The sequence below is a fragment of the Theobroma umbraticum genome, unplaced genomic scaffold (genome assembly GCF_002168275.2).
Source record: "Theobroma umbraticum cultivar Fairchild unplaced genomic scaffold, ASM216827v3 scaffold_146.0, whole genome shotgun sequence".
NCBI classification, from domain to species: Eukaryota; Viridiplantae; Streptophyta; class Magnoliopsida; order Malvales; family Malvaceae; genus Theobroma; species Theobroma umbraticum.
The window spans coordinates 8,001,576-8,013,254 of NW_018397265.1; the positions used below are offsets into that span (position 1 = coordinate 8,001,576).

Below are 11,679 nucleotides of genomic sequence, written 5' to 3' on the forward strand. Positions count from 1 at the left end.
AGCAAAAAAAAAAAAAAACTATACATCAAGAGCATCAGTATATATATTAGATAGATGGTAAGAGAAAATCCTAACCTTTGCTTGCATATACAACCAAAATCTTGTGCCATATGTATAAAAAAACACATTCATCAATAGCAACCTTACCTGCATAGAAGAGATCAGCTACAACCAAATAATAAATCAGTTATATGACATTCAACTCCCCAAGGTTAACCCATAATTCAACTGCACTTTTTTTGAAGAATTTGACAAAAATAAAAACTTACGAGGTAAATCAAAGATTAGTTTACTTATTTCCTTTGATTACCTTGAACACTCTTTGCGTCCATAAATTTTTTTTTCTTTTTAATGATAATGAGATGACCTTGAATTATATAAGTCTCGAGATTAAATCTCATCATGTATGAGTTTAATTTGATTTTATATTAATTTATTATTTTATTTAGTTCATAATTAATTTATTTCTATATATTAAATAGATAATAGTATTATGTTACTTAAAACATTATTTTTGTTTTATGTATTATAAAGTTTTATTTGAACTTAATTCATTTCTTAAACTCTCTTAAACAGAGGAACACCCCCAATATAACTCCATATACAAATATATAATTATTATTTTAAAATGCGTAAAAATCATATATTTATGTACAACTGGCTTAACACATCAAATTCTGATTTATTTTGACCGTTCCAAAAACGGCCATATACCGCCAAACATTGCCCGTAACATCGGGTGAACCCTTTTCTTTAAAATCCAAAAACCGAACTAACAGCCCAAGACCAAAGAAACCGTCGGGTTATTAACCGCCCCGACAATCCGCCGAAACTAAAATCTCTTCCCGCTCTTCCCTGTTATCCAGTAAAATTCCACGTGTCTTTCTTCAAAGACACTCTCGGGTTCGTCTCGCACCTCCCTCATCGGTAACTTTCCCGTCACGATTTACAAACATCTTCTTAAGTACATACCGACTATTTCCTCAAAATTTTTCTTGAGAAACTCTGTTTGCCCTTTTGAAGCCCATGCAAGGCACCAAATGACAATTTCAATACCTAATCACTTCCTAGCTCTCACGCAACCTTCCAATTTCGCACTCAACCGGCGACAGCTCTCTTCTAATCGAATATTCACCGGCGGCAACCATAGCTTCCTATCCGGCGGAGCCGGAATATGCAGAGCGAAACCGCGAGAGTTGGTCCTTGGCAACCCGTCGGTGACGGTAGAAAAAGGAAAGTACAGTTACGACGTTGAAACACTAATCAACAAGCTGAGCAGCCTCCCGCCTCGTGGCAGCATCGCGAGATGTCTCGATGTCTTCCGCAACAAACTTTCGCTAAACGACTTCGCTTTAGTCTTCAAAGAGTTCGCTCACCGCGGCGATTGGCAACGATCCCTCCGACTTTTCAAATACATGCAACGCCAGATCTGGTGTAAGCCAAACGAACACATTTACACCATCATGATCAGCCTCTTGGGCCGCGAAGGCTTGCTCGAGAAATGCCGCGAAGTGTTCGACGAAATGCCTAGCCAAGGCGTGACTCGCAGTGTTTTCTCCTACACGGCATTGATTAACGCCTACGGACGGAACGGCGCATATGATGTTTCGCTTCAGTTACTCGATAAAATGAAGAAAGACAAAGTTTTGCCGAGTATTTTAACTTATAATACCGTGATTAATGCGTGCGCAAGGGGCGGGTTGGATTGGGAGGGTTTATTAGGTTTGTTTGCGGAAATGAGACATGAAGGAATACAACCTGATATTGTTACTTATAATACTTTGCTTAGTGCTTGTGCTAATAGGGGTTTAGGTAATGAGGCGGAAATGGTTTTTAGGACTATGAATGAAGGAGGGATACTGCCGGATTTAACTACTTATAGCTATCTTGTTGAGAGTTTTGGGAAGTTAGGTAAGCTGGAGAAAGTTTCAGAGCTACTTAAGGAAATGGAGTCTGGAGGGAATTTGCCGGATGTTATGTCATATAATGTGTTGTTAGAGGCGTATGCTAAGTCGGGGTCAATTAAGGAAGCAATGGGTGTGTTTAAGCAGATGCAGGTGGCCGGATGTGTGCCAAATGCTGCTACATATAGTATTTTGTTGAATTTGTATGGCAGGAATGGGCGATATGATGATGTTCGTGAGCTTTTTCTTGAAATGAAAGCGAGCAATACGGAGCCGGATGCTGCTACATATAATATTTTGATACAGGTTTTTGGAGAGGGTGGGTATTTTAAGGAGGTCGTGACTCTGTTTCATGATATGGTGGAGGAGAATATTGAGCCTAATATGAAGAGTTATGATGGTTTGATGTTTGCTTGTGGGAAGGGAGGGCTTCATGAGGATGCCAAGAAAATTCTACTTCACATGAATGAAAAATGTATAGTGCCTAGTTCCAGGGCTTATACTGGGGTTATCGAGGCTTGTGGACAGGCAGCATTATATGAGGAAGCTCTAGTTGCCTTTAACACAATGAATGAAGTAGAGAGCAAACCAACCATTGAAACTTACAATTCACTGCTTCAGGCTTTTGCAAGAGGTGGATTATACAAGGAAGCTGATGCAATTTTGTCCAGAATGAATGAGACTGGTGTTGCAAAGAACAGGGATTCTTTCAATGCTTTGATTGAAGCTTTTAGGCAAGGAGGCCAGTTTGAGGATGCTATCAAGGCTTATGTAGAGATGGAAAAAGCAAGATGTGATCCTGATGAACGGACCCTTGAAGCAGTTTTAAGTGTCTATTGCTTTGCAGGTCTGGTTGATGAGAGCAATGAGCAATTCCAAGAAATTAAAGCTTTAGGAGTGTTGCCCAGTGTCATGTGCTATTGCATGATGCTGGCTGTTTATGCAAAGTGCGACAGGTCAGTTCTACTCAAGGTATTCAACAATCTATTTTACCGTTAATATGGACAGGAGGAATTTATTTGTCTGTGGCTGATGTCATGATGAATGTCTGACTAGCTGGAGTAATTACTGGGAATAGCTGATAATTCTTACCTGCTAATTTTTAATGTGTTTAGGTGGGATGATGCCTATCAGTTACTTGATGAGATGCTCACAAATAAAGTTTCAAATATTCATCAAGTGATTGGACAAATGATTAGAGGAGATTATGATGATGACGCAAACTGGCAGATGGTAGAGTATGTCTTTGACAAACTTAACTCTGAAGGATGTGGCTTGGGACTAAGGTTCTATAATGCACTTTTAGAAGCACTTTGGTGGCTACATCAGAAAGAACGGGCCGCAAGAGTGCTCAATGAAGCAACAAAGCGAGGGCTATTCCCTGAACTTTTCCGTAAAAACAAACTTGTATGGTCTGTGGATGTACACAGGTATTGTGGGACTTATATTTATAGTTGTTTCTTTCCAAATTGCTGTTAATTTTATTTGAGTATGATGTTGATCATTTCACAGGATGTGGGGAGGTGGCACTTACACGGCAGTCTCAATTTGGCTCAACAATATGCAGAAGATGTTCTTAAGTGGGGATGATCTTCCTCAACTTGCTACTGTTGTTGTAGCGTAAGTCATATTCATGGAACTCATTTTTTATTTTGGCTCAAATAGTAAAAAGGCTATTGAACTATTGCACTTGATGTGAAAAAGCTCTTATTTTTTTTATTATACTCAAAGAAAGTCTTTATCATTTGTTTTGTACCTACAGAAACTCTTAACCTTAATGAAAAATTAACAACTATCAGATCCAATATTAGCAGGTTTTTTTCTGTCCATGTGGCATATAATGTGAACATGTGGCAACTGATGTGAACCTATATATGATATGGAAGCTACCACATGGCCATGTCGTCTGCCATGTGGATAGAAAATGTCTGCTGGTATTGGGTTTGATGGGGTTAAGAGTTGTGTGAATACAAATCAAAAGCTAAGGGTTTCTTTGGATATAATGAAAGAATAGAGACTTTTTCGCCTAAACTGTAATAGTTCAGTTGTTTTAGAATCATTTAAGACTTTTTTCCAATCTTTTATGTGACAGAGAGATTTATTATACATGAAAACTGTGTCAATCCCTGTCGTTTTTATGGATAATTATTCAATGAATGAAACACTCCACAAACAGGTTTGTATGTTTCACTTGTCTATGTAACCTAATATGTTTACTCCAAAGTTAAATGTTAGTTTCTTTATTTATAGTTAAATGGACACAGTGTCAATATATGCACATCACAGGTGGTTTTTAGCTTTAAAATCATTATTTTATTTTATCTACAAGTTTTAGCCCACGTATCTTTTGTATCGCATGCTATCATGACTCTTTCACTGCACCATTTGATGATCTTAGTTGCCTCTCTCTTGCCCTTGTACCACCCTTAATTAACTGTTCCTTCCTTCTGCTTTACTCTTGATTAAACCACCTTGAAGGACTTTCCTTCATCATTATAAAGTATCTATTGACGTTAAATCCAGGTGTGCATACCTCATGAACTTGGTTTGGCCAGTTATTTAAGTTTTTGTTGCAAATAACTATAGTGATTTGTCTTGATCAGACGGGGGCAGATGGAGAAAAGCTCAATTGCCCGTGATATTCCAACGGCAAAAGCTGCCTATACATTCCTGCAGGATATTGTGTCGTCATCATTTTCTTTCCCTGGGTGGAACAAAGGGCGAATTGTCTGTCAGCGGTCTCAGCTTAAGCGAATTCTGTCAGCCACAGACTCATCTTCAGATGAGTCAAAAGCGGATAATATAATTGCTTTAAGTAACTTCCCCATTCCTTCTATGGGAGTGAAATCATCTCCTGGTGATGTAGAGTATACCCAACATGATAATGTGATTTCTGAAACCAAAATGAGAAGAAGAACAGAGCTTATGGCTGGTACAGCTTAAATAAATCTGTCTGAATTTCTGTTCAATGGTGGAGATTGGAGGGTTGATTTGACGCTAGTCACCCCAGTGTTTGCAATGGAAAATGTAACAATGGTCTTTGCCATGACATCAGCTAACCAAATTGCTGGAAAAAGGTGGACCTTCACCTAAGTGTCGCAACTGGTTTTTCATGCAGCGACGTATCGAGCAGCCGGATGATGAAAGCTTCTGGTTTAAGGTGTTAGGCAATCGTTGTTTTCAACTAATTCAATTAACATCATATGTGACATTGATTTTATGAGAACAAGTTAATGATTTTGATAGGATGTCTCAGAACATTGTATTCATTAAAATTAGTTCATATCTGATAATTTCTCATAAAATAATAGATTTTTGCCATATAAATTGAAATTGTTGTTTGCTTTTTTAAAAAATTATTATTTTATATATTTTATATTTGGTGATCTTTTTTTTTTCTTTTCAGTGCAATATCAAACACCTTTGATAATATTACATCAAACACAGTAATTAAAGATCGTTAATGATCAAATCATAGTTCACCGCGATGAACATGAAAATGATACCAATTCTACTAGATGGTGATCGTGAAATCATGAAAATTTTCGCACAACAAAATATTTATTATTGAATTTAGCAAACAAGGGAAAACGCTTTCTTTTTGGAAAAAAATTTTCTATTTCGAAGTCCATTACTGTGAAGCCAGAAAATCCATCTAGATAGACTCAGGGCTCTTAATTTTTTAACCATCTGACGAGGGTTCGAATCTTGCGGGCATCGCCTTTGATCCATAAATTCTAATCTCAGTGACAGCAGCAACAGCAAGTCAGCAGAATAGAAAAGTAGCAATGGAGGACATGAAGGTGGATGAGAAGGAAGCGCTAGCATGCTGCGGCAGTACCCAATTCGCCAAGCAAATGGCTTTGGCCTCTCCTTTTCCTTCCTTGGATCTTGCTGTCTCTGCCGCCACGGATATCTGGTTCAACAAGGTCCCTTCTTTCTCTATCTTTCTCCCTTTTTATTTTTATTTTTATTTTATGTCATTAATCGATTATTGTTATACTTTACAAAACAATATTTCTAGGAGTGATAAATCATCTCTTTTTTTTTTCTATTAATTTGATGGTGAAGGTTGATGTTAATGGTTGGCTGGAAGCATTTGCAGCTCATCCTCAGATCGGAGAATCCCCTTCTCCTTCTTCTCACCCCACCAGTGCTCAGTCTGTCTCTCTTCCTCTTTTAATTATATCAATACCAATAATTATTGATTACTTTTGCCTATCTTGATGTCATCAAAGCATATGCTTGTATTATGAATCATCATTGCATATCAATATGACCCGCTACCTGATGTCGATCTGTATCCAATTTCTTCTTTCTAATATGTTTCTAGATTATCTCATCTTTTAGCTTTAATCTACCTTGGTTCAAACCAATTTTCAACTGCCTTAGACTCTACTTTGTCTACGATTTAGCCACTAAATTACATATGTCTGTTTCATATGAATTAATTCTCTCTTTATTTACATCTCATGTTTTCATTTAACACTTTTTTTTTCTCGATAATTGAAATTTCATTAATCATCCAAAAAAGGCAAAAGCCTACATAGCAGCAGCTAAAAGATTACACAGAGAAAATAATACCCCATTTCCTTCATCGTTCCTCATGTAAAGGATTAGTAATATGAATATGTAAAGAATTGAACCTAGCCTGAATCTCTGCAGCTATTTGATTAAAAACTGCAACAGGAGACTTGTTGTTGAAGAATGCTTTCTTTGAATTCCTCTCCCTCCAACTATGATAAATGTATGCGGTACAAGCCAAGTGCAAGATCAAAGAAGAATTAGTCTTCCCTTTCAGGATAGTAATAGCCCAAGCCAACTCAGTAAGCAAATCTCCTGGAGATCTCTGAATCAGTGATGTTTGTAGCACCCTACTCCATAGGACTTTAGCGTAACTGCAAGTAAAAAACAAGTAGTCTCTGCATTGCCTTCAGCATTGCAAAGAGCGCAAATTGTAGAAATTTTAAGGAAATTCCCCAAGCCTGAATACTGGAAAATGTGCTTAATCTGTTAAATATAGCTAACCTGGAAATAAAAGTGAATTTATGGACATGAAACTTAAACCAAAAGAACTTATCTTTATGTATGATATGAAGTCAGGTTAAGTCCAAACAAGTTCCAATTGGACCGTCAAACCCTTCAACACTTGTTGGTTTGAAAGTGGAACGGTCATAGCATCCTTGTTATGCACTGTCCAGTTACATGTATTCTTTGAATTTATCCTTTCTTCTCTCTCTCTCTCTCTCTCTCTATTAAAAATATGACTATTCTTTACCCATTTTGTTCATTCACTTGAAATTACTTCTTTTTAACAGGTGGAGTAAGGGAGAACAATCAACTGCTTTAGCAACTGCCACTGATTTGTGCTTACAGGTTGGAATTTTGCTTCAGTAGAACAAGTAAAATAATAAGAAGCCTATTAGGCACAGTAAACAAGGCTCTCAGAAAACAAAATCCCCAAAGCTACCTAAATGCAGACACATGCAGAAAATACGTTATACTTGTTGGATTGGCTATTTTTTTTTTAAATTTAGTTCTTTCCTGTAAAGAGCGATCACCTTGGCCTTACAGGAACTATCTGACTGGAATGCTCGATATAGACAAAAATTTGGACATGTATTTCTCATCTGCGCAGCTGGGAGGAGGGCTACTGAAATACTTGCTGAATTGATGGTAAAGTTTGAACTAAAATTGCTTCAGAAGCTGCCATAATCTAAGAGTTAATGGTGCATTTGGTATTGCTTTTAATTTCATGTTTTATGTTTTTTGTTTTCAAAAATTTCTTTTTTGTTTTGATTTGTTTTCTTTTCGAATTTCGAAAACATTAAACATGTTTGGTAATTCTAATAATTTGAAACAAGATAACTATCTTCAAAATACTATATTAGTGTTTTAAATTTATTATAGTTGAGCACTTATATACCATATTAATATTTTATAGTTTTATAATATTATATTAAAAATTTTACAAAAATGTTTTAGTTTTTACTATTTTGAAATTGATATGAATAATTCTAAATTTTGCTCTTGTAGAATCGGTACTGGAACAGGCCCATAGTTGAGCTTGAGATAGCAGCCAAAGAGCAAATGAAAATAACGGAATTGCGTCTTAGAAAGCTTTTCTCTGCCAAGGCAGAAGCTGTATCAACAGGCAGCCAGTATTCAAAGGTGGTTGTGAGTAAAGCAGAAGGTAAACTTGATTTTCCTTCTCATTTCCACTTCCTCTTTTTCCTTGAAAACAGAACATTGTTTGCCTTCATTGTGCATACATAGACTCTCAACACTTACATTTGCAGTCCTTAACCTACATGCTATTTCACCTTGCACCATTTCTCATCGTAAAACTTTATTCTACTGGCTGATTACCTTGCATGTACCTAAAAGAATAGCGTCAAATGCATACTGAAATAAATGAATTGCTATGAAGTACTGCAACGTCTGGTGACCTAAGGACCACATCCTTCCTGCCAAAGGATGGTAACTAGTTTCTAAATTGCAAAAGTAGGAGTTTCCTTGTTTTCAATGTAGTCCTCTATGTTCTACTAAAATACTAATGCTTAACATAATCTTTTGGGAAAAACAATTCCAAAAGAATAAGGGGTGCTTGTAACTGTTTTTAGAAAGTTTGATACGTTATTATTCTAAAAATTTGAACTACTAAAAACGTTCTTGAGCTGTTGTCAATTGTCACCAGTTGATTTTGGAGATTTTTTCCTTCTCCAACTCCCATTTGATTTTCATCTTTTGATACCATGTAGTCCAAAGTTGCTTCCCTGCTTGCGTTGAAATGGTTTGGATTTAGGTCACTGTTCATTTTTCTTCTTCATTTCTTAAAATCTAGAAGAGCGTGTGAGCATAATTGGACAGCATTTAACTGCTTCTTTAGAAGATTTTCCGGGAAAAGCACCTCAAGTCCAAGCTCGAAGTCGTCCACCCATTACTACCCATGTCTTGGATGTTTCTCGGGGATCTCCAGCTGCTGGTGTTGAAGTACGTTTGGAAATGTGGAAGGGTGTTGAACCTTGTCCATTGTTTGGTGAGATGGATAGAGGTGGTTGGGTTCTTCAAGGATGTTCAACTACTGATAGAGATGGACGAAGTGGCCAGTTGATAAGCATGGTAGATGCTGTGAGCCCTGGAGTATACAGGATAAGTTTCAACACGGGTAAGTACTGCCCAGTAGGCTTTTTCCCCTATGTCTCAATAGTCTTTGAAATCAAAGAGTCACAGAAATTGGAGCATTTTCACGTTCCTCTGCTGCTTTCACCATTCTCATTCACAACTTACCGCGGGAGCTAAGAGGAATGTTGAGTTTCTGATGTAATCAGATGCTTGAATGATTGAGGGTGTTATCTCTCTTACTATGATTGCTATGTGGTGAGTTAGTTATTGTTGTGATGAAAATTGAGACTTGTCTGCATTTTGTAGCGGAGAAGATTGTATTTGAAAAAATAAACTGAAAAAGTGAATGCATTGTTAGCGTTTTCTATTCCGCGTAAGAAATTTATGTTTTGGTCCTCACCTTCAGGCTAGGCTGCATTATCAATTAGGCAACGTCACAAGGAAAAAGAAAAGAATGCTTATGTTTGTTTCTGGCGAAACGCTGGTAACTTAATGATGAGATTCCAAAAAAGTTTGCTTGCTTTCAAGTTCAATTGTTTCGAAGTTGTATAGAAAGATATTTGATAGGTCATTTGAACCCTAAGGTCTCGTAATGTGCGAAGCAGATGGGAAACTTGTATAAGTTGATTTTAGATTGTCCTTTAGATTTTGTCTTAATTAATTCTTTAAAAGCATCTTGGTGTTTCTGCAAGTTTCAAGCAGTGGGTGAGCTACCCTCAGCAGATCCTACCTACCAACCAACATGTTCAATTTCATCTACCCTAAAACCAAAATTTAACTCATATTAGGCTTTTTGGGTGACTGCCATTCCCTCATTTCCTCTCTGGCTCATCTTTCACCTTTCCTTTCTTAAAATGGGCGATGAGAAAAGAAAGACAAAGCCACGACTGATGGAGTGTCACCGCGGTTTATAAAGTTAACTTGCACTGTCGGCAATGCGCCTGCGAGATAAAGAAGCCTCTTATCAGGACTCAAGGTACACAATATGTATATACATAGGCATGCATCTTCACACACACACACACACACACACACACACACACACACATACACACACACACACAGAGGTTATACTTAATCTTCACAAGCTTGCATGCTCATGCTGCTGTGCTGCAGGAGTTCATAGCGTGGACGTTGAGATAGAAAAAGGTGAAATTAAAGTTAAAGGCGTGATTGATGTGATAAAAATCCACAAGCTGATAGAAAAACTGAGTAAGAAAAAAGTGGAGTTAGTGTCACCTCAGATCAAGGAGAAACCTGCTGCAACACAGACCAAAGTAAAGGAAACCCAAGAGGTACACACACACACTATATCATTACTTACTTGATTCCGTATGCTTTAAAGAGCTTTACTGAAACAACCCTATATATATTAGCATATGATTAAGTTATACATCAGCTACCATCAAAACAGGTAACTAAATGAATTTGTGTTTTTAATTATGCATCTGACATTATATTTGATCATATACAGCCAATTTTAAGCACAACACTAGTGAAGGTGCATCTGCACTGTCACAAGTGTGAACAAGACCTACGAAAGAAGTTGTTGAAGCACAAAGGTAGCAATTTTCCATTTCCCAATATTGCTGTTTGTTCAATGTCTTACTTAAAGGTTCCTTCATCATAAATGGAATGGAATGCAGGTATTTACAGTGTTAAGACAGATATGAAAGCACAAACTCTAACAGTACAAGGAACTATCAAGTCCGATGATTTGTTATCATACATTAGGAAAAATGTGCATAAACATGCGGAGATTGTAAGCTCAAAAACAGAGGCAAAGGAAGAAAAGAAGGAAGCGAAAAAGGATGACGTGAAAGATGGTGCCAAATCCAGCGAAAAAATTCAAGTTACCGAATTCAAGCAACAAGAAAAAGTAGAGGCCAAAAGTAAAGAGGGCAACGCTCCATATTTTGTTCATTATGTTTACGCTCCCCAATTGTTTAGTGATGAAAATCCAAACGCATGTTCTGTTTTATAGACGAATAAATCACCATGTTTATATTTACATATTTATGTGGTAACCATCATGCTCAAATTCATGCCATCAACTTCAATTATATCAACCATTATTTCAAAAAAAAAAAAAAAACAGCCTTGGATTGAATTGATCAATTCAACCAGTCGCATAATAAGATGAACTTAGAATTGATAATATCCCCGTTAAATCTATGTTTAATAATTAAAACATTACTATTTGAATGAAATTATATAATTTTAAATTATTTTCATTCAAGCATTTGACTCATTGATTAGTATATAATCTCCTTATTTAAAAAGCATTTTGAAGTAAAACTGCTTCATAATTCTTTAATAACAATCAATTGATAAATTTAACGAATAGGTATTAACGTGATAATATATAAAATTTATTAATTTTTTAAAGACAAAAATAAGTAATTGATGGTAAAGTAAATCATGCAAATCACAAAGTAAATTTAAAGAGTAAAATGCATGGAAATGGTGCATGTCTCACCATTATTTTTATGAGTCTAGATTTTAACTAAACTTGAAATTAATTTGTATTTTCATAATAACTACACGTGCGATACTATCCTAACATGAAATGCCACAAAATATAACTGCTGCTTTCTAAAATTTTTTCAAATGGTATAAATTGAATATTCTTTAACAGTTCATTGTCGTC

The 11,679-nt window shown here is 36.4% G+C and overlaps 3 protein-coding genes across 5 annotated transcripts; all 3 read left to right on the forward strand.

Moving 5' to 3' along the window:
• The first annotated feature begins 782 nt into the window (after positions 1-782).
• On the forward strand, positions 783-5,152 carry PTAC2 (plastid transcriptionally active 2). The gene is made up of 4 exons (XM_021436295.2): positions 783-2,860; positions 3,020-3,334; positions 3,417-3,524; positions 4,508-5,152. Exons 1-4 carry the CDS (start codon positions 1,041-1,043, stop codon positions 4,845-4,847), a joined length of 2,583 nt encoding a protein of 860 aa, XP_021291970.1. The 5' UTR covers positions 783-1,040; the 3' UTR covers positions 4,848-5,152.
• A 150-nt stretch (positions 5,153-5,302) lies between these two features.
• LOC110422411 (transthyretin-like protein) lies at positions 5,303-9,396 on the forward strand. 3 transcript variants are annotated; one of them, XM_021436298.2, is made up of 6 exons: positions 5,303-5,833; positions 5,976-6,064; positions 7,223-7,280; positions 7,479-7,580; positions 7,941-8,097; positions 8,794-9,396. In XM_021436298.2, the coding sequence occupies exons 1-6, from the start codon at positions 5,693-5,695 to the stop codon at positions 9,204-9,206; spliced, it is 960 nt and encodes a 319-aa protein (XP_021291973.1). In that variant the 5' UTR covers positions 5,303-5,692; the 3' UTR covers positions 9,207-9,396. The 3 variants fall into 3 exon arrangements, with proteins under 3 accessions (XP_021291973.1, XP_021291972.1, XP_021291971.1); XM_021436297.2 differs by having other exon boundaries at positions 5,307-5,833; positions 8,752-9,396; XM_021436296.2 differs by having other exon boundaries at positions 5,311-5,833; positions 8,749-9,396.
• Positions 9,244-11,040, forward strand: LOC110422837 (Heavy metal transport/detoxification superfamily protein). Its single transcript, XM_089784620.1, has 5 exons — positions 9,244-9,284; positions 9,926-10,005; positions 10,146-10,324; positions 10,504-10,591; positions 10,676-11,040. Exons 1-5 carry the CDS (start codon positions 9,244-9,246, stop codon positions 11,011-11,013), a joined length of 726 nt encoding a protein of 241 aa, XP_089640746.1. The 3' UTR covers positions 11,014-11,040.
• The last annotated feature ends 639 nt before the right edge of the window (positions 11,041-11,679 follow it).

Excerpts from the sequence above, each read along its gene's own strand:
- PTAC2 (XM_021436295.2), top strand. The coding sequence starts at position 1,041 with ATGACAATTTCAATACCTAATCACTTCCTAGCTCTCACGCAACCTTCC. Across the intron at positions 3,335-3,416 it reads TGGTCTGTGGATGTACACAG|GATGTGGGGAGGTGGCACTT; the intron begins GTATTGTGGGAC and ends ATCATTTCACAG. Across the intron at positions 3,525-4,507 it reads CTTGCTACTGTTGTTGTAGC|ACGGGGGCAGATGGAGAAAA; the intron begins GTAAGTCATATT and ends TGTCTTGATCAG.
- LOC110422411 (XM_021436296.2), top strand. The coding sequence starts at position 5,693 with ATGGAGGACATGAAGGTGGATGAGAAGGAAGCGCTAGCATGCTGCGGC. Across the intron at positions 5,834-5,975 it reads CGGATATCTGGTTCAACAAG|GTTGATGTTAATGGTTGGCT; the intron begins GTCCCTTCTTTC and ends TTGATGGTGAAG. Across the intron at positions 6,065-7,222 it reads TCTCACCCCACCAGTGCTCA|GTGGAGTAAGGGAGAACAAT; the intron begins GTCTGTCTCTCT and ends TCTTTTTAACAG.
- LOC110422837 (XM_089784620.1), top strand. The coding sequence starts at position 9,244 with ATGATTGAGGGTGTTATCTCTCTTACTATGATTGCTATGTG. Across the intron at positions 10,006-10,145 it reads GCCTCTTATCAGGACTCAAG|GAGTTCATAGCGTGGACGTT; the intron begins GTACACAATATG and ends GCTGTGCTGCAG. Across the intron at positions 10,592-10,675 it reads GAAGTTGTTGAAGCACAAAG|GTATTTACAGTGTTAAGACA; the intron begins GTAGCAATTTTC and ends AATGGAATGCAG.